General features: G+C 36.5%; 1 protein-coding gene across 2 annotated transcripts in view; it reads left to right on the top strand.

Moving 5' to 3' along the window:
• The window catches only part of ATR (ATR serine/threonine kinase), a 118,352-nt gene that overhangs the window by 33,761 nt on the left and 59,979 nt on the right, over positions 1 to 24,612 (top strand). For both annotated transcript variants that reach the window (XM_043875090.1, XM_043875089.1), the window contains exons 17-23: positions 7,818 to 7,910; positions 9,409 to 9,539; positions 10,908 to 11,051; positions 13,069 to 13,162; positions 14,151 to 14,276; positions 19,432 to 19,638; positions 24,186 to 24,299. In XM_043875090.1, coding sequence (XP_043731025.1) covers positions 7,818 to 7,910; positions 9,409 to 9,539; positions 10,908 to 11,051; positions 13,069 to 13,162; positions 14,151 to 14,276; positions 19,432 to 19,638; positions 24,186 to 24,299 — 909 coding nt within the window. The remainder of the gene's footprint in view (positions 1 to 7,817; positions 7,911 to 9,408; positions 9,540 to 10,907; positions 11,052 to 13,068; positions 13,163 to 14,150; positions 14,277 to 19,431; positions 19,639 to 24,185; positions 24,300 to 24,612) is intronic.

The following is a 24,612-nucleotide window of genomic DNA, read 5'->3' as shown; positions in this document are numbered from 1 at the left end:
ATCCTTGCAATGAACACCCAGGACTGATTTCCTTTAGGATGGACTGGTTGGATCTCCTTGCAGTCCAAGGGACTCTCAAGAGTCTTCTCCAACACCACAGTTCAAAAGCATCAGTTCTTTTGCGCTCAACTTCCTTTATAGTCCAACTCTCACATCCATATAGGACTACTGGAAAAACCATAGCTTTGACTAGGCAGACGCTAAGCTTCCTCTCTACAGTGACCTAGTGTATACCTTTCTTACCTCCTCACCCAACCTGGTATCATGTGTGACCTAAAGATACATGAATTAGGTACCTCAGTGTCAAACAATGCATCTTTTTCCTGGAGTTGGAAAATATTCTAATTGCTGCTTCTCCCCAGCAATTAGCTGACAAAGGTCCGCACAGTCAAAGTCAAGAATTATGTCTCTGCTTTTTAATATGTTATCTAGGTTGGTCATAGCTTTCATTCCAAGCAGCAAACATCTTTTAATTTCATGGCTGCAGTCACCATCTGCAGTGATTTTGGAGCCCAAAAATATAAAGCCTCTCACTGTTTCCACTGTTTCTCCATCTGTTTGCCATGAAGTGATGGGACCAGATGCCATGATCTTAGTTTTCTGAATGTTGAGCTTTAAGCCAACTTTTTCACTGTCCTCTTTCACTTTCATCAAGAGGCTCTTTAGTTCTTCCCTTTCTGCCATAAGAGTGGTGTCATCTATGTATCTGAGGCTATTGATATTTCTCCTGGCACTCTTGATTCCAGCTTGTCATTCATCCAGTCCAGCATTTCACATTATGTATTCTGCATATAAGTTAAATAAGCAGGGTGACAATATACAGCCTTGACGTACTCCTTTCCCAATTTGGAACCAGTCTGTTGTTCCATGTCTGGTTCTAACTGTTGCTTCTTGACCTGCATACATATTTCTCAGGAGGCAGGTCAGGTGGTCTGCTATTCCCATCTCTTTCAGAATTTTCCACAGTTTATTGTGATCACACAGTCAAAGGCTTTGGCGTAGTCAATAAAGCAGAAATAGATGTTTTTCTGGAACTCTCTTGCTTTTTCGATGATCCAGTGGATGTTGGCAACTTGGTCTCTGATTCCTCTGCCTTTTCTTTTCTTTTTTTTTTTCAGTGGGTTTTGTCATACATTGATATGAATCAGCCATGGAGTTACATGTATTCCCCATCCCGATCCCCCCTCCCACCTCCCTCTCCACCCGATTCCTCTGGGTCTTCCCAGTGCACCAGGCCGGAGCACTTGTCTCATGCATCCCACCTGGGCTGGTGATCTGTTTCACCATAGATAGTATACATGCTGTTCTTTTGAAATATCCCACCCTCACATTCTCCCACAGAGTTCAAAAGTCTGTTCTGTATTTCTGTGTCTCTTTTTCTGTTTTGCATATAGGGTTATCGTTACCACCTTTCTAAATTCCATATATATGTGTTAGTATGCTGTAATGTTCTTTATCTTTCTGGCTTACTTCACTCTGTATAATGGGCTCCAGTTTCATCCATCTCATTAGGACTGGTTCAAATGAATTCTTTTTAATGGCTGAGTAATATTCCATGGTGTATATGTACCACAGCTTCCTTATCCATTCATCTGCTGATGGGCATCTAGGTTGCTTCCATGTCCTGGCTATTATAAACAGTGCTGCAATGAACATTGGGGTGCACGTGTCTCTTTCAGATCTGGTTTCCTTGGTGTGTATGCCCAGAAGTGGGATTGCTGGGTCATATGGCAGTTCTATTTCTGGTTTTTTAAGAAATCTCCACACTGTTTTCCATAGCGGCTGTACTAGTTTGCATTCCCACCAGCAGTGTAAGAGGGTTTCCTTTTCTCCACACCCTCTCCAGCATTTATTGCTTGTAGACTTTTGGATAGCAGCCATCCTGACTGGCGTGTAATGGTACCTCATTGTGGTTTTGATTTGCATTTCTCTAATAATGAGTGATGTTGAGCATCTTTTCATGTGTTTGTTAGCCATCTGTATGTCTTCTTTGGAGAAATGTCTGTTTAGTTCTTTGGCCCATTTTTTGATTGGGTCATTTATTTTTCTGGAATTGAGCTGCAGGAGTTGCTTGTATATTTTTGAGATTAATCCTTTGTCTGTTTCTTCATTTGCTATTATTTTCTCCCAATCTGAGGGCTGTCTTTTCACCTTACTTATAGTTTCCTTTGTAGTGCAAAAGCTTTTAAGTTTCATTAGGTCCCATTTGTTTAGTTTTGCTTTTAGTTCCAATATTCTGGGAGGTGGGTCATAGAGAATCTTGCTGTGATTTATGTCAGAGAGTGTTTTGCCTATGTTCTCCTCTAGGAGTTTTATAGTTTCTGGTCTTACATTTAGATCTTTAATCCATTTTGAGTTTATTTTTGTGTATGGTGTTAGAAAGTGTTCTAGTTTCATTCTTTTACAAGTGGTTGACCAGTTTTCCCAGCACCACTTGTTAAAGAGGTTGTCTTTTTTCCATTGTATATCCTTGCCTCCTTTGTCAAAGATAAGGTGTCCATAGGTTCGTGGATTTATCTCTGGGCTTTCTATTCTGTTCCATTGATCTATATTTCTGTCTTTGTGCCGGTACCATACTGTCTTGATGACTGTGGCTTTGTAGTCGAGTCTGAAGTCAGGCAGGTTGATTCCTCCAGTTCCATTCTTCTTTCTCAAGATTACTTTGGCTATTCGAGGTTTTTTGTATTTCCATACAAATTGTGAAATTATTTGTTCTAGTTCTGTGAAAAATACCGTTGGTAGCTTGATAGGGATTGCATTGAATCTATAGACTGCATTGGGTAGAATAGCCATTTTCCTGTGCCTTTTCTAAATCCAGCTTGAACATCTAGAAGTTCACCATTCGCATACTGTTGAAGCCTGGCTTGGAGAATTTTGAGCAATACTTTACTAGCGTGTGAGATGAGTGCAATTGTGTGGTAGTTTGAACATTCTTTGGCATTGCCTTTCTTTGGAATTGGAATGAAAACTGACCTTTTCCAGTCCTGTGGCCACTGCTGAGTTTTCCAAATTTGCTGGCATATTGAGTGCAGCACTTTCATATCATCATCTTTTAGGATTTGAAATAGCTCAACTAGAATTCGATCACCTCCACTAATTTTGTTCGTAGTGATGTTTCCTAAGGCCCACTTGACTTCGCATTCCAGGATGTCTGGCTCTAGGTGAGTGATCATACCATCATGATTATCTGTGTCGTGAAGATCTTTTTTGTACAGTTTTTCTGTGTATTCTTGCCACTTCTCCTTAATATCTTCTGCTTTGTTAGGTCTGTACCATTTCTGTCCTTTGTTGTGTCTATCTTTGCATGAAATGTTCCCTTGGTATCTCTAATTTTCTTGAAGAGATCTCTAGTCTTTCCCATTCTATTGTTTTCCTCTCTTTCTTTGCATTGATCACTGAGGAAGGGTTTTTTATCTCTCCTTGCTATTCTTTGGAACTCTACATTCAGATGGGCATATCTTTCCTTTTCTCTTTTGCCTTTCAGTTCTTTTCTTTTCTCAGCTATTTGTAAGGCCTTGTCGGACAACCATTTTGCCTTCTGCATTTCTTTTTCTTGGGGATGGTCTTGATTACTGCCCCCTGTACAATGCCATGAATCCCTGTCTATAGTTCTTCAGGCACTCTGTCTATCAGATCTAATCCCTTGAATCTATTTGTCACTTCCACTGTATAATCATAAGGGATTTGATTTAGGTCATATCTGAATGGTCTAATGGTTTTCCCTACTTTCTTCAATTTCAGTCTGAATTTGACAATAAGGAGTTCATGATCTGAGCCACCTTCAGTTCCCAGTCTTGTTTTTGCTGACTATATAGAGCTTCTCCATCTTTGGCTGAAAAGAATGTAATCAATCTGATTTCGGTATTGACATCTGGTGATGTCCATGTGTAGTCTTCCCATGTGTTGTTGGAAGATGGTGTTTGCTATGACCAGTGCATTTTCTTGGCAAAACTCTGTTAGCCTTTGCCCTGCTTCAGCTTGTACTCCAAGGCCAAATTTGCCTGTTACTCCACTTATCTCTTGACTTCCTCCTTTTGCATGCCAGTCCCCTCTGATGAAAAGGACATCTTGTTTGGGTGTCAGTTCTATAAGGTCTTATAGGTCTTCAAAGAACCGTTTAACTTCAGCTTCTTCAGCAGTACTGTTTGGGGCATATACTTGGATTACTGTGATATTGAATGGTTTGCATTGGAAATAAACAGAGATAGGCAGGCAGAAAAGGACAGAGAATGGATCTGAGGATGAGGAAATTGACAAACTGAGACTGTCCAACCTCCTGTTTGTCATCTATGTTTGCCTGTCTTTTTAAACATGTCAAACAAGTCCAAACATTGGGGAGTTTCCATTCCCCAATGTTAGTCAGTCAGTCATGTCTGACTCTTTGTGACACCATGGACTGTAGCTTGCCAGGCTCCTTTGTCCATGGAATTCTCCAGGCAGAAATAATGGAGTGGGTTGCCACTGGTTTCCTTATCCAGGGGATCTTCACGACCCAGGGATTGAATCTGGGTCTCCTGCCTTGCAGGCAGATTCTTTACCATCTGAGCCACTATGGAAGCCCAAATTATAAAAATCTCTATTTTCCTTCCCTAACCTGTTCCTCTTTACTTCTCAGGAAATGGTACCAATATCTACAATATCTGTCCTCAGATATCAGTTCCTCAGATCAAAACCTGGAAGGCATTCATGAGCCCTCCATTTCCTGTATCCTTTAAAATTAAGTATCAAGAAGTCCTTTCAAGTCTGTCCCCCAAGTCTGTCTTTCCTTATCTGCAGCCACCACCCTTATACAAGTGACCATCATCTTTCTCCAGGACAACTGTGGTAACTTCCTAATTATTCTCTCTTTTTGCTCTTTCTTTCCTACGTCTTTAATCAGTTACTTACACAGCATTTGAAATACTCTTCTGACAGCTTAAACTCATTCCCTTGGTTAAATTTCTTCTGGGATTTTCATTACTCTAATCTATAAGGCTCTACGTGGTGCATACTTTTCCACCCTCACATATTGTACAACTTTTATCTTCCTTCCTGCCTATGTTTCAGTATTGTTTATGTTTCTTAAAGATGTCAAGCTTTTTCCTCCTTGACAACCTTTACAGTAGATAGTCTCTTTACTTGGAATTTTCTCCTGGATGTTTCTCATTGTTTAGATCTCAGAGTTTCCTGATCATCCCATCTAAATTCCTAATCACTTCATTCCAGTTCTTCTCTCTCATGTGACCATGTCTGTTTCTTTATAGCACTTATTACAAACTTATTTACATACTTACTTATTAAATGTCATCATCTTCTATCAGTCTCCCGTGTAAGCTAGTAGGGAGGAAGTGACTGCTTATCTTGTACACTTGTACCTAGCAGAGTATTCTAGACATACATAATAAATATTTGGTGAGTGGCAGATAAATGAACTTTTTGTCTAAATGTAAGAACTTTAAAATTAGAATGTTGACATAGATTATGTGAGTATCACCTATATCAACTTTTCATTTAGGAATGAGCTAGAACCTTGCAATTAGTGAATTATGACATATTAAACTTGAGTCTTAATCCAAATTGGCAGTTTATAAATTAAGTGCAGTTTTAGGCTTTGGTAAACAGATGATTCTCTGTGCTCTGCAAGAGAAAAAAGTTTATCCCAACATTTAATCTGGAGAAAGTGTTGGACACTAAGCTTCCTCTCTACAGTGAGCTAGTGTACACCTTTCTTACCTCCTCACCCAACCTGGTAGCGTGTGTGACCTAAAGATACTTGAATTAGGTACCTCAGTGTCAAACAATGCAACTTTTTCCTGGAGTCGGAAAATATTCTAATTGCTGCTTCTCCCCAGCTCCCCTCCTTGTTTTTGGTCCCTTTTCTTGCCAATATATGAAGTTTTTTTTTTTTTTTTTTTAATCACACCTTCATTGTGTTTATTGTGGTAGCTTAAACATGCACATTACTCATGTCCTTGTCCTAACTAATTTTGTTAAAGATTTTTAAAATTTTTATTTATTTATTTTTGGCTCTGCTGGATCTTTGCTGCTGTGCAGGCTTTTCTGTAGTTGTGGTGAGCAGAAGCTTTTCCTCAGTGTGGTGTGCTGGCCTCTCATCGCAGTTGCTTCCCTTGTTGCGGAGCACAGGCTGTCAGGTTTCAGTAGTTACAGCATGTGGGCTCAGTAGTTGGGATTCTTGGGCTCTAGAGCACAGGCTTAGTAGTTGTGGTTCAGAAGTCTAGTTGCTCCACAGCACGTGAGATTTTTCCTGGACCAGGGATTGAATCCTTGTCTCCTGTACTGACAAATGAATTCTTTACCACCAAGCCACCAGGGAAGCCCCCTGTTGAAGACTTTTTATAGAGAGGAAAGTTCTTCTTTGCAGAGTACTCACAGTCCCAGTTTGTAATAATATTAAGTTTTATTTAACATTTGCTGTATTCTAAGCATTTAATACATATCTTATTTAATCTCTACAGTAGCTTTATGCAGTTGATACTTTCATTGTTCCCATCTTATAGACTCAGAAGAGCTGAGTAACTCATCCAACATCATAAACTAGGAAGTTTTTTTTTTCCCATTTATTTTTATTAGTTGGAGGCTAATTACTTTACAATATTGTAGTGGTTTTTGTCATACATTGACATGAATCAGCCATGGATTTACATGTAATCCCCATCCTGATCCCCCTTTCCACCTCCCTCTCTACCCGATCCCTCTGGGTCTTCCCAGTGCACCAGCCCCGAGCACTTGTCTCATGTATCCAACCTGGGCTGGTGATCTGTTTCACCCTAGATAATATATATGTTTCGATGCTGTTCTCTTGAAACATCCCACCTTCACCTTCTCCTACAGAGTCCAAAAGTCTGTTCTGTACATCTGTGTCTCTTTTTCTGTTTTGCCTATAGGGTTATCGTTACCATCTTTCTAAATAGGAGGTTTTAAAATTGGGATTTGGACCCAGGTTTGGCTGACTTAAAGTCCATACCCTGTCCTCTATGCCCCTCTTGCAAGAAAGAGTTAACCCTGTCTACTTCAGGAGACCCCAAATGCCATAATTAGTGATACCTATCTTGTAGCTGTTGATGCCCAAGGTTTGTAGCCCTGTTACTATTTCCTCAGGGGATATTGACTGCTAGGGCAGACCGTCATTCTGGCAGGGTGCGTGTGCCTGTGTGCTAAGTTGCTTCAGTTGTGTCTGACTCTTTGTGACACTTTGGACTGTGGTTTACCAGGCTCCTCTACAGGGATTCTGCAGGCAAGAGTACTGGAGTGGGTTGCCATTTCCTCCTCCAGGGGATCTTCCCGACCCAGGGATCGAACCTGTATCTCTATGTCTCCTGCATTGGCAGGCAGGTTCTTTACCACTAGTGGCACCTGGGAAAAGCCCCTCTGGCAGAGGACCTGTTCCTTGTTCAAGTAACTTGTTTTTCCCACCTTAGCTCTAAATGCTCTAAATAAGGACGTTCACTTGTCTTTTTCTATTCTTCCCCTTAAGATAAATATCCTCACCACCCTGGATCCTGACATGAGTCAGATCCTGAGGATTCTACCATAGCTCAACTCTAGTTCAAAAGCTTATGATTTTCTCTCGGTACAGAACTATTTAATCATATATTATCTCATATATTATCATGATAATTGTGAATCAGTTTTATTTTTAAAGTATTACATGTGAAAATATATGCTTTGGGAGAAATGTAATTCTGCCACTGGTTATTTCCAATATTCTAATGTAGTTAGATAAAACAAATGATATTAAATAAATGGTTGACTTATGAAATTTGGTCTGTATGAAACTATGTAATACCTTTTTTATGTGTTGGTTTTTTTCCCCTTAGGCTGATTATTTGCAACCCAAGTTGTTGGGCATTTTGGCTTTTTTCAATATGCAGTTACTAAGCTCCAGTGTTGGTATTGAAGATAAGAAAATGGTAGGTGATGGTAGTTGGTTACAAAGGGCCAGAACAGAATTCATATAGAATATGTAGGAGATATCTGCTTTTAGCTGCAAACAGTGAAAGAAAAAAAATTGTCAAACATGATATTCTGTATTCCTGAACAACTCACATATGCTTTTGAGGAATCTGAAAAGAAAATGTTATCATTTACTGTTGTTTTGTTTATAAGGGACAGAAAACTCACCCAAAGTGACTTGAAGGAATTTGTTGCCTATGTAACTAAAAGTATAAAGATAATACATAGCCTCTGGCATAACTTGATTTTCAGTATTTTATTCTCAGAATTAATCACTTAACTCAAATTTCCTTGGATTAGCTCTGACTTAAGTGCCAGGTGATGGCTCCAGCAGCTTCAGGCTTACATCATCACAATATCTAGGTCGATGGGAAGAAAAGAGACCAGCATTCCCTGACAGCGCAAACAAAAGTTGCATTATTAAATTCATTAACCCAAATTGGTCTCACGTGAGTCATGTCTCATGGTGTTTTTTGAATACCAAAAGTGTTGGGCTATAGAAAGTAAAGTAACTTCTGTATTTATCTGTATATATTTAAACGCATTCAGTGTAGTTTCATTATGATTGCTATCACAAATGGAAATTTTTGTCTGTAGTTTGGGATAGTATTTTAGATACTATTAAATTTTCGTTTTTATTGCTTCCCACTCTGCAGTCAGTAAAATTATAATAAAAGCCCATGAATAGATGTTTTTTTTCCAATCTATACTCCACATTCTTAATGACCTTAAAGAGCTCGGAAAGACGGGGTACAATATTAATCTATAAAAATTTCAGCAACAAATACTTGTTCATTTGGTGTCAACTGGTGAATTTAATCCCCGAAATTACTTCTGTCTATGTAAAATCTTTCTTATTGTTATCCCAAGTGAAAGGATAACCTCAAGTCTAAGAAAACTAGAGTTTGTTTGTTTAAAACATAAAGAGCTTTCGTGTTTTTCCACATAGTTAAGGTTGACCGGAGAGTTTCTTTACCCATTTGTTAGAATCTGAAGCTATTCATACAAGTCTGATTCTGTGTTCCACACAATAAAATGTGTGTACTATTTTCTGAGTATGTCATTAGTTACCTGTTTTACTAAATTAGAGCATTTGAATTTAGTACTGTTAGGACATAAATGCGTGTGTTGCATAGCTGCTTAAGATGGATATGGAGGAAAAAATAGGTATTATGGTTTTAATGAATGAAAGTTACTGCTTAAGAGGACCACAAGGACCAAAATAACAAATCACTTTCAAAAGCAGGAAAAAAAAAAGCAAGGAACCCAACTTGTATTTTTCAAATTATAATTCTTACATAAGCACTTGAACAAAATAAACTACTACCATTAGGCTTTGTGTTGTCAGAGAATAGATATACACTGAGATTAAGATGGAAAGCACTTGTCCTTAGGGCTCATCCGCTCCTGCCAGTGTGTTTGTGGCTTTATTTTGAAGCCCTACTTACTTTTCAGGCCTTGAACAGTTTAATGTCTTTAATGAAATTGATGGGACCCAAACATGTCAGTTCTGTGAGGGTGAAGATGATGACCACGCTGAGAACTGGCCTTCGATTCAAGGATGATTTTCCTGAATTGTGTTGCAGGTAAATGGCGACCTGAGTTCATTAGATATTTTGCATCTCCCAGTAACACTAACTTGAATTCTTATCCCTTTGAGGGAAATTGGGTTCAAACCAGATGTAATATAGAGAGGTATTTGCACTGAAAAGGGAATGTGTTTACTTCTTTTAAAACATTTTGCTGTGAAATCTTTTAATATCCTGAGAAATAGAATAGTGTAATGAATTGCTGCATACTCACTTCCCAACCTCGGTAGTTAGCAACTTTGTTAATCTTATTTTATTTAACCCTTCTACTTCTACTTATTGTTACTTAGAATGTTTTAAAGAAAACCCAATATCATATCATTTTATTTCTAAAACCTTAGAGGTATCTAATGGATAAGGGCATCTTAAAAATATGTAACCATCATAAATTATTATACTTAGCAGAATTAATAAGGATTTCCTTAATACCGTCTAAAATTCAGATTTCTCCAGTTGTCTCAGAGATGTTTTCCCCGAAGATGTTGACTTGTTTGAATTAAAATCCAAATAAAATGTCACACATTTGATTGTATGGCCCCCTAAGTAAGTCCCGTAAATAGATTAATCCCTTAAATACCCTCTCAACATTTCTTTTTGGCCATTGAGATTTTGGCATGTAGGATTTGGCTGATTGCTAATTTAGTTTAATTTCAGTATTACTGCTAACAATAAAACTCCTGAATGCAGTTTAAGCTTCTTAAAGTTTCTTTTTGTTCTTGACTAAATTTTACTGGAGATGTACAGTCAGAATAATGTTTTACTATATTCAGAATTCTGTGATAAATTATAATGGAAAAGAATATGAAAGATAATTTTTTTAAGAAAGAATAAAGTCATGTTTTAAAGTCATGTAAAATAATTCTTTCCTGTGTGCCTGTGCCATCTACTTGGTATTGTGATGTTCAGTTGTTTCAGTTTGCTTAATATTTTTAGAGGTTGATTTTTCCTTCTATTTTATTTAATTTAAAAATCATATAACACATTTACTTTGTCCTAAATTCAGATTTGTGTAATAAGTTACACTCAGAGAATCTAGCCGTCGTTCCTAAATTGCTCAAAAATAGATGTGTCTAATTTTATTTTGTGTAGTCCCCCCTTTTCTAAAAGTATAAGCAAATGCATACACACTCACAGATGCTTTTTTTTAAAAATATTAATCCTGCCCCAAAAGGTAGCATATTATAAGCTTTGTTTTTCTTCTTGCTTTTTTTTACTTAGTGTGTTATAGAGGTCACTTGATTTCAGTATACTGACTGATCTTTCTTACTTTACAGCTGCCTTATAGTCTTATTCTTTGTATTTACCATTGTTTGTTCAGCTAATAATTAACTGATGTGACTTTTAACTTTTTTTTTTTCCACATAGAGCTTGGGACTGCTTTGTTCGTTGCCTGGATCACGCTTATCTAGGCTCCCTTCTCAGTCATGTAATAGTAGCTTTGTTACCACTCATACACATCCAGCCTAAAGAAACTGCAGCTATATTTCACTACCTCATAATTGAAAACAGGTATTGTAACTGAAATAGAGATAGCAGCTTTTTATTACTGCATTTTTGTATCAAGGTATTAGGATTACTGTGGTAAACTGTTCACATTCTTTTTAATTTAGAGTCCATTAATAAATAGAAGTAATTGACATGCTTAAAGTCAATACATATCAAACTGATATGACATGGCTTTCAGTTGTGACATGGCTTTTATTGTAATTATATTTTAAGCTTAATAGTTAGTAGGTCAATAATAGCTCAAAATTATTTTTCATCAGTTTTGAAAGAGGTGAAGCTAAATTTACCTTTCTTCTCACAGTTAAAAGGCAGACAGTTGAATGCGTGAAAAAGGTTAGGAGGGCTAATCACATAGTTTCTACAGCTTGCCTTATTTCAAACCCTTATTCATTGCAATAACCCTTTAACCAGCCTCCCTTCGTTTAAGTTTTTATTATGTTTCTTTGTATTGTTCATGTTTTAAAACATCTCTTTATCATTCCATCATGGAGAGACATTCTGTGATTCTCCATTTCTGAATTCCAAATTGTTTATCTGGATATTTAAAGCTTTCTAAAATCTGGCCACATCTTATTTCTTAAAATTCTTTGCCAAGATTTTTCAAAGCAGATACCAGGCTGTAGTCAATCCACATTGCTAATGCAAGAATATTGCATTACTCCTTTCCATTTTTATTTTTCACTTAGGATGCTTTTTAGTTTGGAATGTCTTTCTGTACACCTGTTTTTATTTTTGTTTTTCATTTTTGCACATACTGTTGTATATCAGGGTTCCTTTGCTTCTGAAAAATTAGAATTTAAGCACATACTGTTGTATATCAGGGTTCCTTTGCTTCTGAAAAATTAGAATTTAAGTACTATTTACTTACTTATCCATATGCTATTGCACTTCCATTAGTCATTTTCAGAAACTATCCAATCAAGGAGTAAATAAAGAATAAAAAGTTAATGGAGTTTTTTCCAATTAAAATACTTTTATTTTTGGTATTCTGAACATAGTAGAACAACATTATCACTGATCTAGATCACTTTTCAAATACCTTTTGGATTATTATGCAAATAGTTTATCTTTGCTGTTTATTATAGAGGAATCATTTCTGTGCCTTTTCATATAATGAAACAATTCTCTTTCACTCTACTAGTGAGAAGACTTTAAGCTTCTGAGTGAAGGAATTATTGCAATTTTCTTGGTTGTTACATCCCCAGTTTCTAGGAAATAGTAGCACATAGAAGTTACTTAATACGTGTTTGTTGCATGAGTTAGTAAAGATAGAATTTAGAAACCCTTTTATTTGGACCTAGAAATATTAGAGCTTTATGTTTGAAGCATGTTAAAAATTGTAACCTCCAGTAAGAATTACTTATGTATTTTTCTCTAATATATCTTTGTGAGAATTTATATTTTGGGGTTGAGTTTCTATTGCTGCATTATAAACCACTTCAAAACCTAGTACTCATAATTTTGCAGTCTGGACTGGGGTTCAGCTGGTCAGTTCCTTGGCTGTTCTTACCAGTGGTCATTGCAATCAGCCAGCAGGTAGACCTGACTGGACTTCTCCCTCTTTCCATTTAGTCTCAGAGCTTCTCCCTGTCTCCATGTAGCCTGTCCCTGATGGTGACCAGACTTCTCACATGGTGACTCAGGACTCTCATGAGAACAAAACCAGAAGCTGCCAGACCTTTTTAACACTTAGACCCAAAGTCAGTTCAGCATCTCTTCCACATTCTAATTTTTAAAACAAATCACACACCTAGCCCAAATTGAAGCTGAAGTGACTCTACATGGGAGTGTATATCAAGACATAGAGATTTTTCAGAGCCACTAATGTAGCAGACTGCTACAGGGTGATTTTCTCAGATTTGATTATTTGCCAGTATTGGCTGAGCATCCTCGACTTGTCAACAATCAGCTAGCACTTTTAAATGTGAATTAAGTTGGCTTTAGTTTCAACCTCTGCTTTGTGGTGTTTTTTAGTGTTCATATTTGGTAAATAATTCTTTTTCTTTCAACTGACTGTTAGGGATGCTGTGCAAGATTTTCTTCATGAAATATATTTTTTACCTGATCATCAAGAATTAAAAAAGATAAAAGCGGTTCTACAGGAATATAGAAAGGTATTCAATTTTTTATGTATGGTTAAGGAGATCATTCACACAAGATTATTTCCAAGTGCTAAAACACTGAATAGAGATTCTTTAGAATGATGTCTGGGGATATTATAGTCATATTCTGATGCCTAATTTCTGATTACTGTATAATCCTATCTTGAGTCTGATTTTTAGAAGGAAGTTTTAGCATCTGGATCAAAGATGTAATATAGAATTAGATAGAACAGAGAGCAAAGGATACAGTTTTTGTGCCATCCATACCCAGATCAATATGTTCTTACTTACAGTCCCTAAAAGAAGTGACCATAGCTGCATACTCTGAGTAAAGGAAAAAAAATGCTGTGGGACGATGCCAATTACTTTGTGCTATAAACCGTGGTATAGATATGTCAGGTCTGACTAATTCTGAGCTTTAGACGGAGAATCATCTGTCATTCCAACATCTGGAAGTTTAGTGAACTCTCTGAAATTTAAAAACGATTGTTGGTGATTTTATTTTAGGGCAGAAAGTGGGACACCTGAGCATGGGTCAGAGTAGAAAATGTATTTATTACAGATCCCAAGATTGATTCTGAATACTTTATATGCTTTTTTACTGGGTAAATCATCAGTCATAAGACAGTAAGTAGTCAAAATAAGGAGTGAGTTGTTTGCATAATCTGTAGACCTTGTTCAAGGCTTTTATGTAGCCCTTTTTAAATTAAGGGAAACTTGAATTTCTTACCAAGAAGGATTTATTTTGGATAAGTAAATTCTTATTTAGTTGATATAAAATTTTTCTCTAAAAATTTTGGAAGAAAATCCCTTTCCCTGAGAATTACTGAAAATTGATATGCTATACAAAAGAAGAGATAGAAATTACTCTTTAAAACTGCATTCAATTGGGGTACCGTTTAACTACTTTAATGGTAATGGTGTAGGAAATCCAGACCTTCTGAAATGGTTCCTGATGTGGTTAACTGATAAGGTGTATCTCTCTGTGCTCTTTTTATAGGAGACCTCTGAGAGTACTGATCTTCAGACAACTCTTCAGCTATCCATGAAAGCAATTCAGCATGAAAATGTAGACGTCCGTATTCATGCTCTTACGAGCTTGAAGGAAACACTGTATAAAAATCAGGTATGAAAAGTGAAAGTGTCAGTCGCTCAATTGCATCCAACTGTTTGCGATCCCATGGACTGTAGCCCACCAGGCTTCCCTGTCCTTGGGATTCTCCAGGCAAGAATTCTGGAGTGGGTACCCATTCCTTCTCTAGGGAATCTTCCCTACCCTGGGATCAAACCCGAGTCTCCTGCATTGCAGGCAGATTCTTTACAGGTTAAGCTACCAGGGAAGCCTAAGGTATAATTAAAGAGCTACAGGAAAGAAAGGGTGGATTTCAAGAAAAGACGATAGGCATATTTGCTTGAGATTCAGTAGGTTCGATGAAAAAAGTGATTTTTATTTTACCAAGATTATCAGATCTGACCTAGAATCAGTAAATTCATGAGATGCCCTTTAAGGCTGAAGAGGTTTGCATATTTTTTTTCTTGTTTTTTTGGAAGGATCATGATTTGGCAGTTATATTTTAGGTTACTACATCTTCCTAAGGAAGGATGTATGCAGTTTATATGAGTCTTCTCATGTATTTCCTGTAGATATCTTCCATGTAAAATTTCAATAATTTTGCCGATTTTGATGGAATTAATTCTGTTAGTTTTAATAAAGCTAAATTTTAAGTTTTTATGAGGCCAGTGAACTTTATTCTTTTGCTTGTCAGCATAATATAGATTATCCCTAACCTTAGTGAGAGTGAGACTTGGTATTTAAAATATCCCTGTAAATCTATGAAATGGAAAAAAATTTTCAATGAAGTTTTCATTTTTGCATATCAAGAACTCATATGATAAGATGTGAGGCCTAAGACCCTCAGGAGTTAGTGGATTGCAAGCTGGGTTGTATTTGTTTTCATGATAGAAAGAAGCATTTTCTTAGGATAAAAGATATACATGATGGTAGCAAGTACATTCTTCTGGGTCAGTGAGCTTGTATATACCCAAGGTGGGAAGCAGCCAGTGTGGACATGATGCTACCACATGGAGGAGCCTTGAATCTCTTTGAATGTAGATATCACGGTCTCCTAACTGTAGTTCTGCATTATCAGTAGAAAATATAATCAGCACACTGACCCAAAACATCTAGGACAAACAAGAAAAATGATTTCTTTTCCAACTGTGGCAAGCAGGTAACATCATCTAATATATCACAAGCTATCTGGCATGCCCAACCCCCCAAAAAAGAGGAATTGAATGAAGAATTTAAAAAGAAAAATGGGCAAAAAACCAAGATATGAAACAAGAGGTGACTGAACTGAAGAAAGAAATTGAAGAAATGAAGGTTAAATTATGAGGAGCATACAGGAGGAGTATATGTGACTAAAACTTTAAGAAGGAGCATTGAAGAAAGGCAGGAGAATAATCCAGAGAACAAAAATGAGGTTAGAGAAAGGAGTACAGAGGATCAGAGAAGCAGATGAAATGGAAATTCGGCAAAGATCTCACATACAAATGGAGTTTGTAAAGAAGAAAAATAAAACAATAGTTCTAATATTTAAAGCTATAATCCAAGTAATTTTTCTGTAAATAAAAGACCTAAGTCTGTATATTGAAAGGACCCATTGTGTACCTGTAAAAATTGACCTCAGCATAGTCAACTCTGAGACATATCTTAGAATTTAATAATAAGAAATCTTCAGGACCTACAGGTAAAAGAGAATATTCTTAAAAAATCACTTAAAAGGGCAAGAAAAGTAAGTTAGTATCATTATTCTCAACAGTAATATACAGAATAGACCTAGAGGATAGCAGCATTTTCAAAAATGTAAAGGACATAAAGAATAAAGCAAGCTGTCCTTAGAGTATCATGAATAATAAACATGGTTTTAACATATAAGAACTGAAGAAATACAAGTTTCACAAGCAAGCCCTTCCTAAGAGATAGGCTAGAGAATGGCTTCCTTCAATGAAGAGATGACTGGAGAGACTTTGGCAAAAGAACTGATGGTTATTAGTTATATATTTAACAACAGTGGGGACAACTTCAGGAGAATTCTACGTAAGTGCTATAGATTTTAATAAGATAAAAAGTATACATTTTTTTTAAATGAGAGAAGAAGAGACTAAGATATAAGTAAAATGAGCTTAGTCCCTATTGTGTAGGCAATAACTGTGAGTCAAAATATACTATTTAAAACTGGTTAAAGAAGATTAAATAAAGATACTTTTTTATTTATGTAAAGGATACCTCTATATAAAGGATACCTCTAGAACAAAAGTATAAATTTTCTTCTTTACCAAAAGAAATTAAATTTTAGAAGCTAGTTATAATACATACAGTATTATAATTTTAAAAGTCATGGGATTCTCCAGGCAAGAATACTGGAGTGGATTGCCATTGCCTTCTCCAAGGGATCTTCCTGACCCAGGGATTAAACCTGGGTCTTCTGTATTGCAGGCTGGTTCTTTACCATCTGAGCCACCAGGGAAGCCTATTTATATAAAGGATATCTCTAGACCAAAAGTATAAGTTTTCTTTTGTGCCAAAAGAAATTAAATCTTAGGAACTGATTATAATATACATAGTATTATAATTTTAAAAAGCTGATAGAATTGAGGCCCAACATATCAATCATATTAATAAATGTGAAAAGAAAGAAAAAAAATTACAAATTGTTTTACAAAGCAGAAAACAACTCTGTAATACACACATATAAAATAAATTATTTAGAAAGGCTAAAAGTAAAGGAAGGAGCAAATTTATGACAGATAAATTGAAATAAGAAAGTAGGAATTCTGATTGTGCCACTAGGCAAAGTAGAATAGAAACCAAAAAGTATCAAATGTGACAAAGAGGGGGCACTTTATAATGCTAAACACTGTAATTCACAAAGATACAAGAGAAGATACAGAACTTACAAAGAAGATACATCATGAATATATATACTTCTGAGGAACTAAACTAGAGAAGATAGACTAATGGTTGCCTGGGGCTCAGAGATTGAGGGAAAATGATGAGGGAACTAATAATAGAATTAAACAGAAAATATAATGCTGTTATTTTCATAAATGCTGAAATAGCGTTTGACAAACTATAACATCCATTTCAGATAAAAGCACTCAAGAAAATAGGAATCGATGGATAGTACTTTGATATATCATAAATGTATACATATACATATATGTGTATATGTGTACAACATACACACGTGTGCATACACACATGCATGCTTGATGGGGAAATAAGACACCTTCCCACTAAAAACAAACTTGCTCATTATCTCCACTGCAATTTAATATTCAGTTGGAAGTATTGGCCAATGAACTTAGAGAAAACCATCAGAGGCATGAGATTTCGAAAAGACATGAAACTAGCCCTATTTACAGATGCCATGTAATATACTTGGAAAACTATAGAAAATATCAATAAACTAACTCAGACAACAAACAAATTCAGTAAAGAGAATATAAAAATTATAATCTTCATATAACTAGCAGTAACCAGGTAGAAGACTTGTTGGAAAACCCAATTTGTAGTAGTAACAGAAAGAGATAATATACTTACAAATAAGCGTAACAAAAAATGTATAAACCAGTAAGGAAAACTTTGAAACACTCCTGATAGACGCAAAAATATAATTGATTTAAACAGAAATACCCCTTATTTATTAAGTTGGCTCAATATTATGAAGATTTTAGTTCTTCCTAGTATAATATATAAATTTAATGCCATCCCAAAGATGCTAAGTTGGTTTTTTTTAAACTAGAAAACTTCATACTAATGTTCAGATGGAAGAACAGACGTGTAAAAATAGCTAGGAAAAATATAAAAGTGTGATACTGATACATGAATAAACAGACCAGTGGGAAGAAACAGAAAGTCTGAAAATAGACCCAAGCATATATGGACATTTATGATATAAAAGTAACATTTCAAATAATTAGAGCAACATGGATTTTTTGACAACTGGTTAGGCATTTGGAAAATGATAAAATTGGATTCATACATTAAAAACACTTTCTAAATAGATGTATTGAACACATAATTCTTTTGGAATTGGATAATTTTTGTTGAAAATACAAACCCAGTTTATGTAACCTAGAAGTGAAGTAAAACATTCTTAAGAACTTATTAAATAAGTATATTTTAAAATTATCTTTCTTTTAGTGTCTCATTTATATGTTTAGTATGAACTACATTTATCTTTTACAACTAAAATGTTCTTTTCCTTACTATCTAGTTTTAGCAAGGTAATAAATGCCTATAATTGTATTAGTTTTGCTGTTTATTGGTTGCTGGTTCATCTCTTTTAAGTATTTATGCCTGAATTAACCTATAATGTTAATTTAAGTGAGCTACTATTAAAGATTCTAGGTGAGATAAAGTTGTCTTTTTATTTTTCTTTCTAAATATATTACTGTAATTTGAATCACAGTTTTAATATGGAGTTTGAAATGCTTGTATGTGCATTACTTTTGCTAGCAGGAAAATTATGTAAATGAAGTAGTTCTAAAATGGTTAAAAAGATACAATATCTAAATCTCACCTGGCTTGAGAGTAGTCACTTCTTATCCCTAAGTTTTTTATTACAGCATCCTCAGGAGGTGGATGAAGAAAGATTACTTGAACCAACGTATTTTTTTCATAAAACCTACCTCTTTTTCCTGTGTCTCTTAAAAAAAAATCATCCCCATCAAATTCTTTTCCTGTATCTTTTTCTCCTGTACTTGCTTTTTGTACTCTTCAGTTTTCTTATTTGAACTAATAACTCTTCCTTCTTGAATTATTTACTGAAATACCTATTATGCTTGAAAAATTACTCTGGGCTCTTTTTCATCTTTTTCACTGCTTCTTTACCTTGTACACGTATTTGTTAATGCACATATTGTATGATATTTTAATTATTTGTTTGTATATCTGTTTTCCCTTTAGGTTGTGAACTCATTGGAATAAAACCATGTCTTACTTCTGTATACTAATGTAATAATACTCAGTACCTATTTATTTAGTAGATTAATAATTAAAACTGTTAAACACACTTAATGATTCTAATCCTACAGAACATATTGTGAATTATAGTATGTGAACTCAGCAAAAACTCAGTGAAAAGATTGCAGAACAAGAGTTTAATTTTGTCAATATTTATCAGATATTCCTTAATGTTTTTAAGCTTTCTAGTTAGGAAAGTATACTAGTTTGTAGAAGATACATATAAACTTTCTTTCTACTTTTATTTTAGGAAAAACTGATCAAATACGCAACAGATAGTGAAACAGTGGAACCTGTTATCTCACAGTTGGTGACAGTGCTCTTGAAAGGTTGCCAAGATGCAAACTCTCAAGCTCGGTTGCTCTGTGGGGAATGTTTAGGGGAATTGGGGGCAATAGATCCAGGTCGACTAGATTTCTCAACCACTGACACCCAAGGAAAAGATTTTACATTTGTGGTAAGTTATGATAATTTGGAATGAAAAGAAGAGTTCTCTCTCCTAATGGGATTTCTGTGTTCCATTTACAAGAAACTATTCAGTTTGTCCTTCAGTTCAGTCGCTCAGTCGTGTCCGACTCTTTGCGACCCCATGAATCGTGGCACGCCAGGCCTCCCTGTCCATCACGAACTCCCGGAGCTTATTCAAATTCATGTCCATCGTTTCAGTGATGCCAACCATCTCATCCTCTGTCGTCCCCTTTTCCTCTCGCCTTCAGTCTTTCCCAGCATCAGGGTCTTTTCAAATGAGTCAGCTCTTTGCATCAGGTGGCCAAAGTATAGGAGTTTCAGCTTCAACATCAGTCCTTCCAATGAATATTCAGATTGATTTCCTTTAGGATGGACTGCTTGGATCTCCTTGGAGTCCAAGGGACTCTCAAGAGTCTTCTCCAACACCACAGTTCAAAAGCATCAGTTCTTCGGTGCTCAGCTTTCATTATAGCCCAACTCTTATATCCATACGTGACTACCAGAAAAACCATAGCTTTAACTAGACAGACCTTTTTTGGCAAAGTAATGTCTCTGCTTTTTAATATGCTGTCTAGGTTGGTCATAACTTTTCTTCCAAGGAGCAAGAGTCTTTTAATTTCATGGCTGCAGTCACCATCTGCAGTGATTTTGGAGCCCCCGAAAATAAAGCCTCTCACTGTTTCCAGTTTCCCCATCTGTTTGCTATGACTTCGTAAGATCAGATGCCATGATCTTTGTTTTCTGAATGTTGAGCTTTAAGCCAACTTTTTCACTCTCCTCCTTCACCTTCATCAAGAGGCTGTTTAGGTCTTCATCACTTTCTGCCATAAGGGTGGTACCATCTGCATATCTGAGGTTATTAATATTTCTCCCAGCAATCTTGATTCCAGCTTGTGCTTCATCCAGCCCAGCATTTCACATTATGTACTCTGAATATAAGTTAAATAAGCACAGTGACAATATACAGCCTTGACAAACTCCTTTTCCTATTTGGAACCAGTCTGTTGTTCCATGTTCCGTTCTAACTGTTACTTCCTGACCTACATACAGGTTTCTCAAGAGGCGGGTCAGGTGGCCTGGTATTTCCATCTCTTTCAGAATTATCCACAGTTTATTGTGATCCACACAGTCAAAGGCTTTGGCATAGTCAATAAAGCAGAAATAGATGTTTTTCTGGAACTCTCTTGCTTTTTTGATGATCCAGCAGATGTTGGCAATTTGATCTCTGGTTCCACTGCCTTTTCTAAAGCCAGCTTGAACATCTGGAAGTTCATGGTTCACATATTGTTGAAGCCTGGCTTGGAGAATTTTGAACATTATTTTACTAGTGTGTGAGATGAGTGCAACTGTGCGGTAGTTTGAGCATTCTTTGGCATTGCCTTTATTAGGGCTTGAAATGAAAACTGACCTTTTCCAGTCCTGTGGCCACTGCTGAGTTTTCCAAATTTGCTGGCATATTGAGTGCAGCACTTTCACAGCATCATCTTTTAGGATTTGAAGTAGCTCAACTGGAATTCCATCACCTCCACTAGCTTTGTTCATGATGATGCTTCCTAAGGCCTGTTTGACTGCGCATTCCAGGATGTCTGGCTCTAGGTGAGTGATCACACCATCATGATTATCTGTGTCATGAAGATCTTTTTTGTACAGTTCTTGTGTATTCTTACCACCTCTTCTCAATATCTTCTGCTTCTGTTAGGTTCATAACATTTCTGTTCTTTATTGAGCCATCTTTGCATGAAATGCTCCCTTGGTATTGCTAATTTTCTTGAAGAGATCTCTAGTCTTTCCCATTCTATTGTTTTTCTCTATTTCTTTGCACTGATCACTGAGGAAGGCTTTCTTATCTCTCCTTGCTATTCTTTGGAACTCTGCATTCAAATGGGTATATCTCGTCTTTTCTCCTTTGCGTTTTGCTTCTCTTCTTTTCATAGCTATTTGTAAGGCCCCCTCAGACAACTATTTTGCCTTTTTGCATTTCTTTTTCTTGGGGATGGTCTTGATCCCTGTCTCCTGTACAGTGTCACGAACCTCCGTCCATAGTTCACCAGGCACTCTGTCTATCAGATCTAGTCCCTTAAATCTATTTCTCACTTCCCCTGTATAATCGTTAGGGATTTGATTTAGGTCATACCTGAATGGTCCAGTGGTTTTCCCTACTTTATTCAATTTAAGTTTGAATTTGGCAATAAGGAGTTCATGATTTGAGCCACAGTCAGCTCCCAGTCTTTTCTTCCTGACTATATAGAGCTTCTCCATCTTTGGCTGCAAAGAAATATAATCAGTCTGATTTCAGTGTTGACCATCTGGTGATGTCCATGTGTAGCGTCTTCTCATGTATTGTTGGAAGAGGGTGTTTGCTATGACCAATGCATTCTCTTTGTAAAACTATTAGCCTTTGCCCTGCTTCATTCTGTACTCCAAGGCCAAATTTATCTGTTACTCCAGGTGTTTCTTGACTTCCTACTTTTGCATTCCAGTCCCCGATAATGAAAAGGACATCTTTTGTGGTTGTTAGTTGTAAAAGGTCTTGTAGATCTTCATAGAACCATTCAACTTCAGCTTCTTCAGCATTACTAGTGGGGGCATAGACTTGAATTACTGTGATGTTCAATGGTTTGCCTTGGAAACGAACAGAGATCATTCTGTCATTTTTGAGATTGCATCCAAGTACTGCATTTCAGACTCTCTTGTTGACTATGAGGGCTACTCTATTTCTTCTAAGGGATTCTTGCCCACAGTAGTAGATATAATGGTCATCTGAATTAAATTCACCCATTCCAGTCCATTTTAGTTCGCTGACTCCTAAAATGTTGAAGTTCGTTGTTGCCATCTCCTGTTTGACCACTTCCAATTTGCATTGATTCATGGACCTAGCATTCCAGGTTCCTATGCAATATTGCTCTTTACAGCATCAGACCTTGCTTCTATCAGCAGTCACATCCACAACTGGGTGTTGTTTTTGCTTTGACTCCATCTCTTCATTCTTTCTGGAGTTAGTTTTCCATTGATCTCTGGTAGCATATTGGGCACCTACCAACCTGGGGAGTTCATCTTTCAGTGTCCTGTCTTTTTGCCTTTTCATACTGTTCATGGGGTTCTCAAGGCAAGAATACTGAAGTGTTTTGCTATTACCTTCTCCAGTGGACCACAGTCAGAACTCTCCACCATGACCCGTCTGTCTTGGGTGGCCCTACATGGCATAGCTCATAGTTTCCTTGAGTTAGACAAGGCTGTGGTCCCTGTGATTAGATTGGTTAGTTTTCTGTGAATGTGGTTTTCAGACTGTCTGCCCTCTGATGGAGAAAGATAAGAGGCTTATGAAAGGTTCCTTATGGTAAAGACTGACTGTGGGGGAAACTGGGTCTTGTTCTGATGGGTGGGGCCATGCTCAGTAAATCTTTAATTCAATTTTCTGTTGATGGGTGGAGGGAACCTGGCGCCAAACTATGGTGGAGGTGATGAAGATAATGGTGACCTCCCTCAAAAGATCCCGTGCATGTATTGCTACACTTAGTGCCCCCAACCCTGCAGCAGGCCACCACTGACCCAGGCCTCCACTGGAGACTCCCGGACACCCACAGCCAAGTCTGGGACAGTCTCTTGTGGGGTCACTCCTCCTTTCTCCTGGGTCCTGGTACATGTGGTTCTGTTGTGCCCTCCAAGAGTCTATTTCTCAGTCCGGTGTAAGTTCTGCCAGCTCTGTGGTGGGGTTAATGGCGACCTCCTCCAAGAGGGCTTATGCCATACCCAAGTCAACTGTACCCAGAGCCCCTGTCCCTGCAGCAGACCACCGCCGACCCGTTTTGTCTTTAGTGGCAACTTGATCTAAACTAGATAATTTAGGTGATTTCTGAGTTTATTCCTTAATACTACTGCAGAGACCTTTAGCCAAAAAATATAAAGTTGAAGCCTAGTCTGGAGTGCTGCATTCTTTTAAATAAACTTTCTAACATAATTGTGACAAATACTTAAAATCTAATTGATTATTTAAATTTTACTATTTAAACCCAATTGCTCAGTGTCTCCATGAGAAACTAATTTCCCAGGATGTTTTAATAGTGTGTATATAAAAATGTTTCCATGGTCAAATGAATGTGGGAAATCTTATAAAACAAAATTAAACAGAACTTTTAACATAATGGAGAACATTATGAATCTCCTACAGAAGGGCATGTTAAAATTATTTTTTGAATCTTCTCAAGTGACCAAGGTTCTACAGAATGCAATTTAGGAAATTCTGTAGAACAAGTTTTCTTTTTAAGAGTGAAAAAACCAAAATATGCAAATTGCTGACTCTGTAAAAATTGAATGAGTCTAACACTTTAAAAATAGTCTAAAAGCATTAGATTTGGCTTCTTAGCTACAGATTATATTTTAGACTTGGTACCAAACTTCGTTTGAACCTTACTGAGCTTTCCTTCTCTAAGTTAAATTCACTTAAGTAACTAAGTTAAATTCACCATGGTATGCACTGTACAATTTAAGAAAATATATACAAATTATCCTATAATTTTTTTCTCTTTTTTTTTTGAGACTGGAGTAGAAGATTCAAATTTTGCCTATGGATTATTGATGGAACTAACAAGAGCTTACCTTGCATATGCAGATAACAGCCGAGCTCAAGATTCAGCTGCTTATGCCATTCAGGTAAGAGTGTATGTAGACCTTACTGGCTTTATGTTATTAAATTCTATTAAGAAAGTTGTAAATTCTATACTTTAGGAACTCTTCATTTTTAACTATCATTTTTATTATCAAAATAATACAAGTATACAAGTTCTTGACAAAAATTTCAAGAGTACAGAAATGCACCCTCCTAACCGATTATTATATGTACTTTGACATTTTTTCTATTTATATACAAATATATATGTGTTCTCCAGCAAACAAGGAGATCATATTTGTTGATTTTCTTTTGTGTTTAACAGTATATCTTGTGTAATTTTCCATGTCAGTACAT

This window comes from Cervus elaphus, chromosome 19 (assembly GCF_910594005.1).
Source record: "Cervus elaphus chromosome 19, mCerEla1.1, whole genome shotgun sequence".
In the NCBI taxonomy this organism is placed as follows: domain Eukaryota; kingdom Metazoa; phylum Chordata; class Mammalia; order Artiodactyla; family Cervidae; genus Cervus; species Cervus elaphus.
The sequence above is the reverse complement of the archived record's forward strand: the minus strand, read 5'-3'. Positions and strand labels throughout refer to the sequence as shown.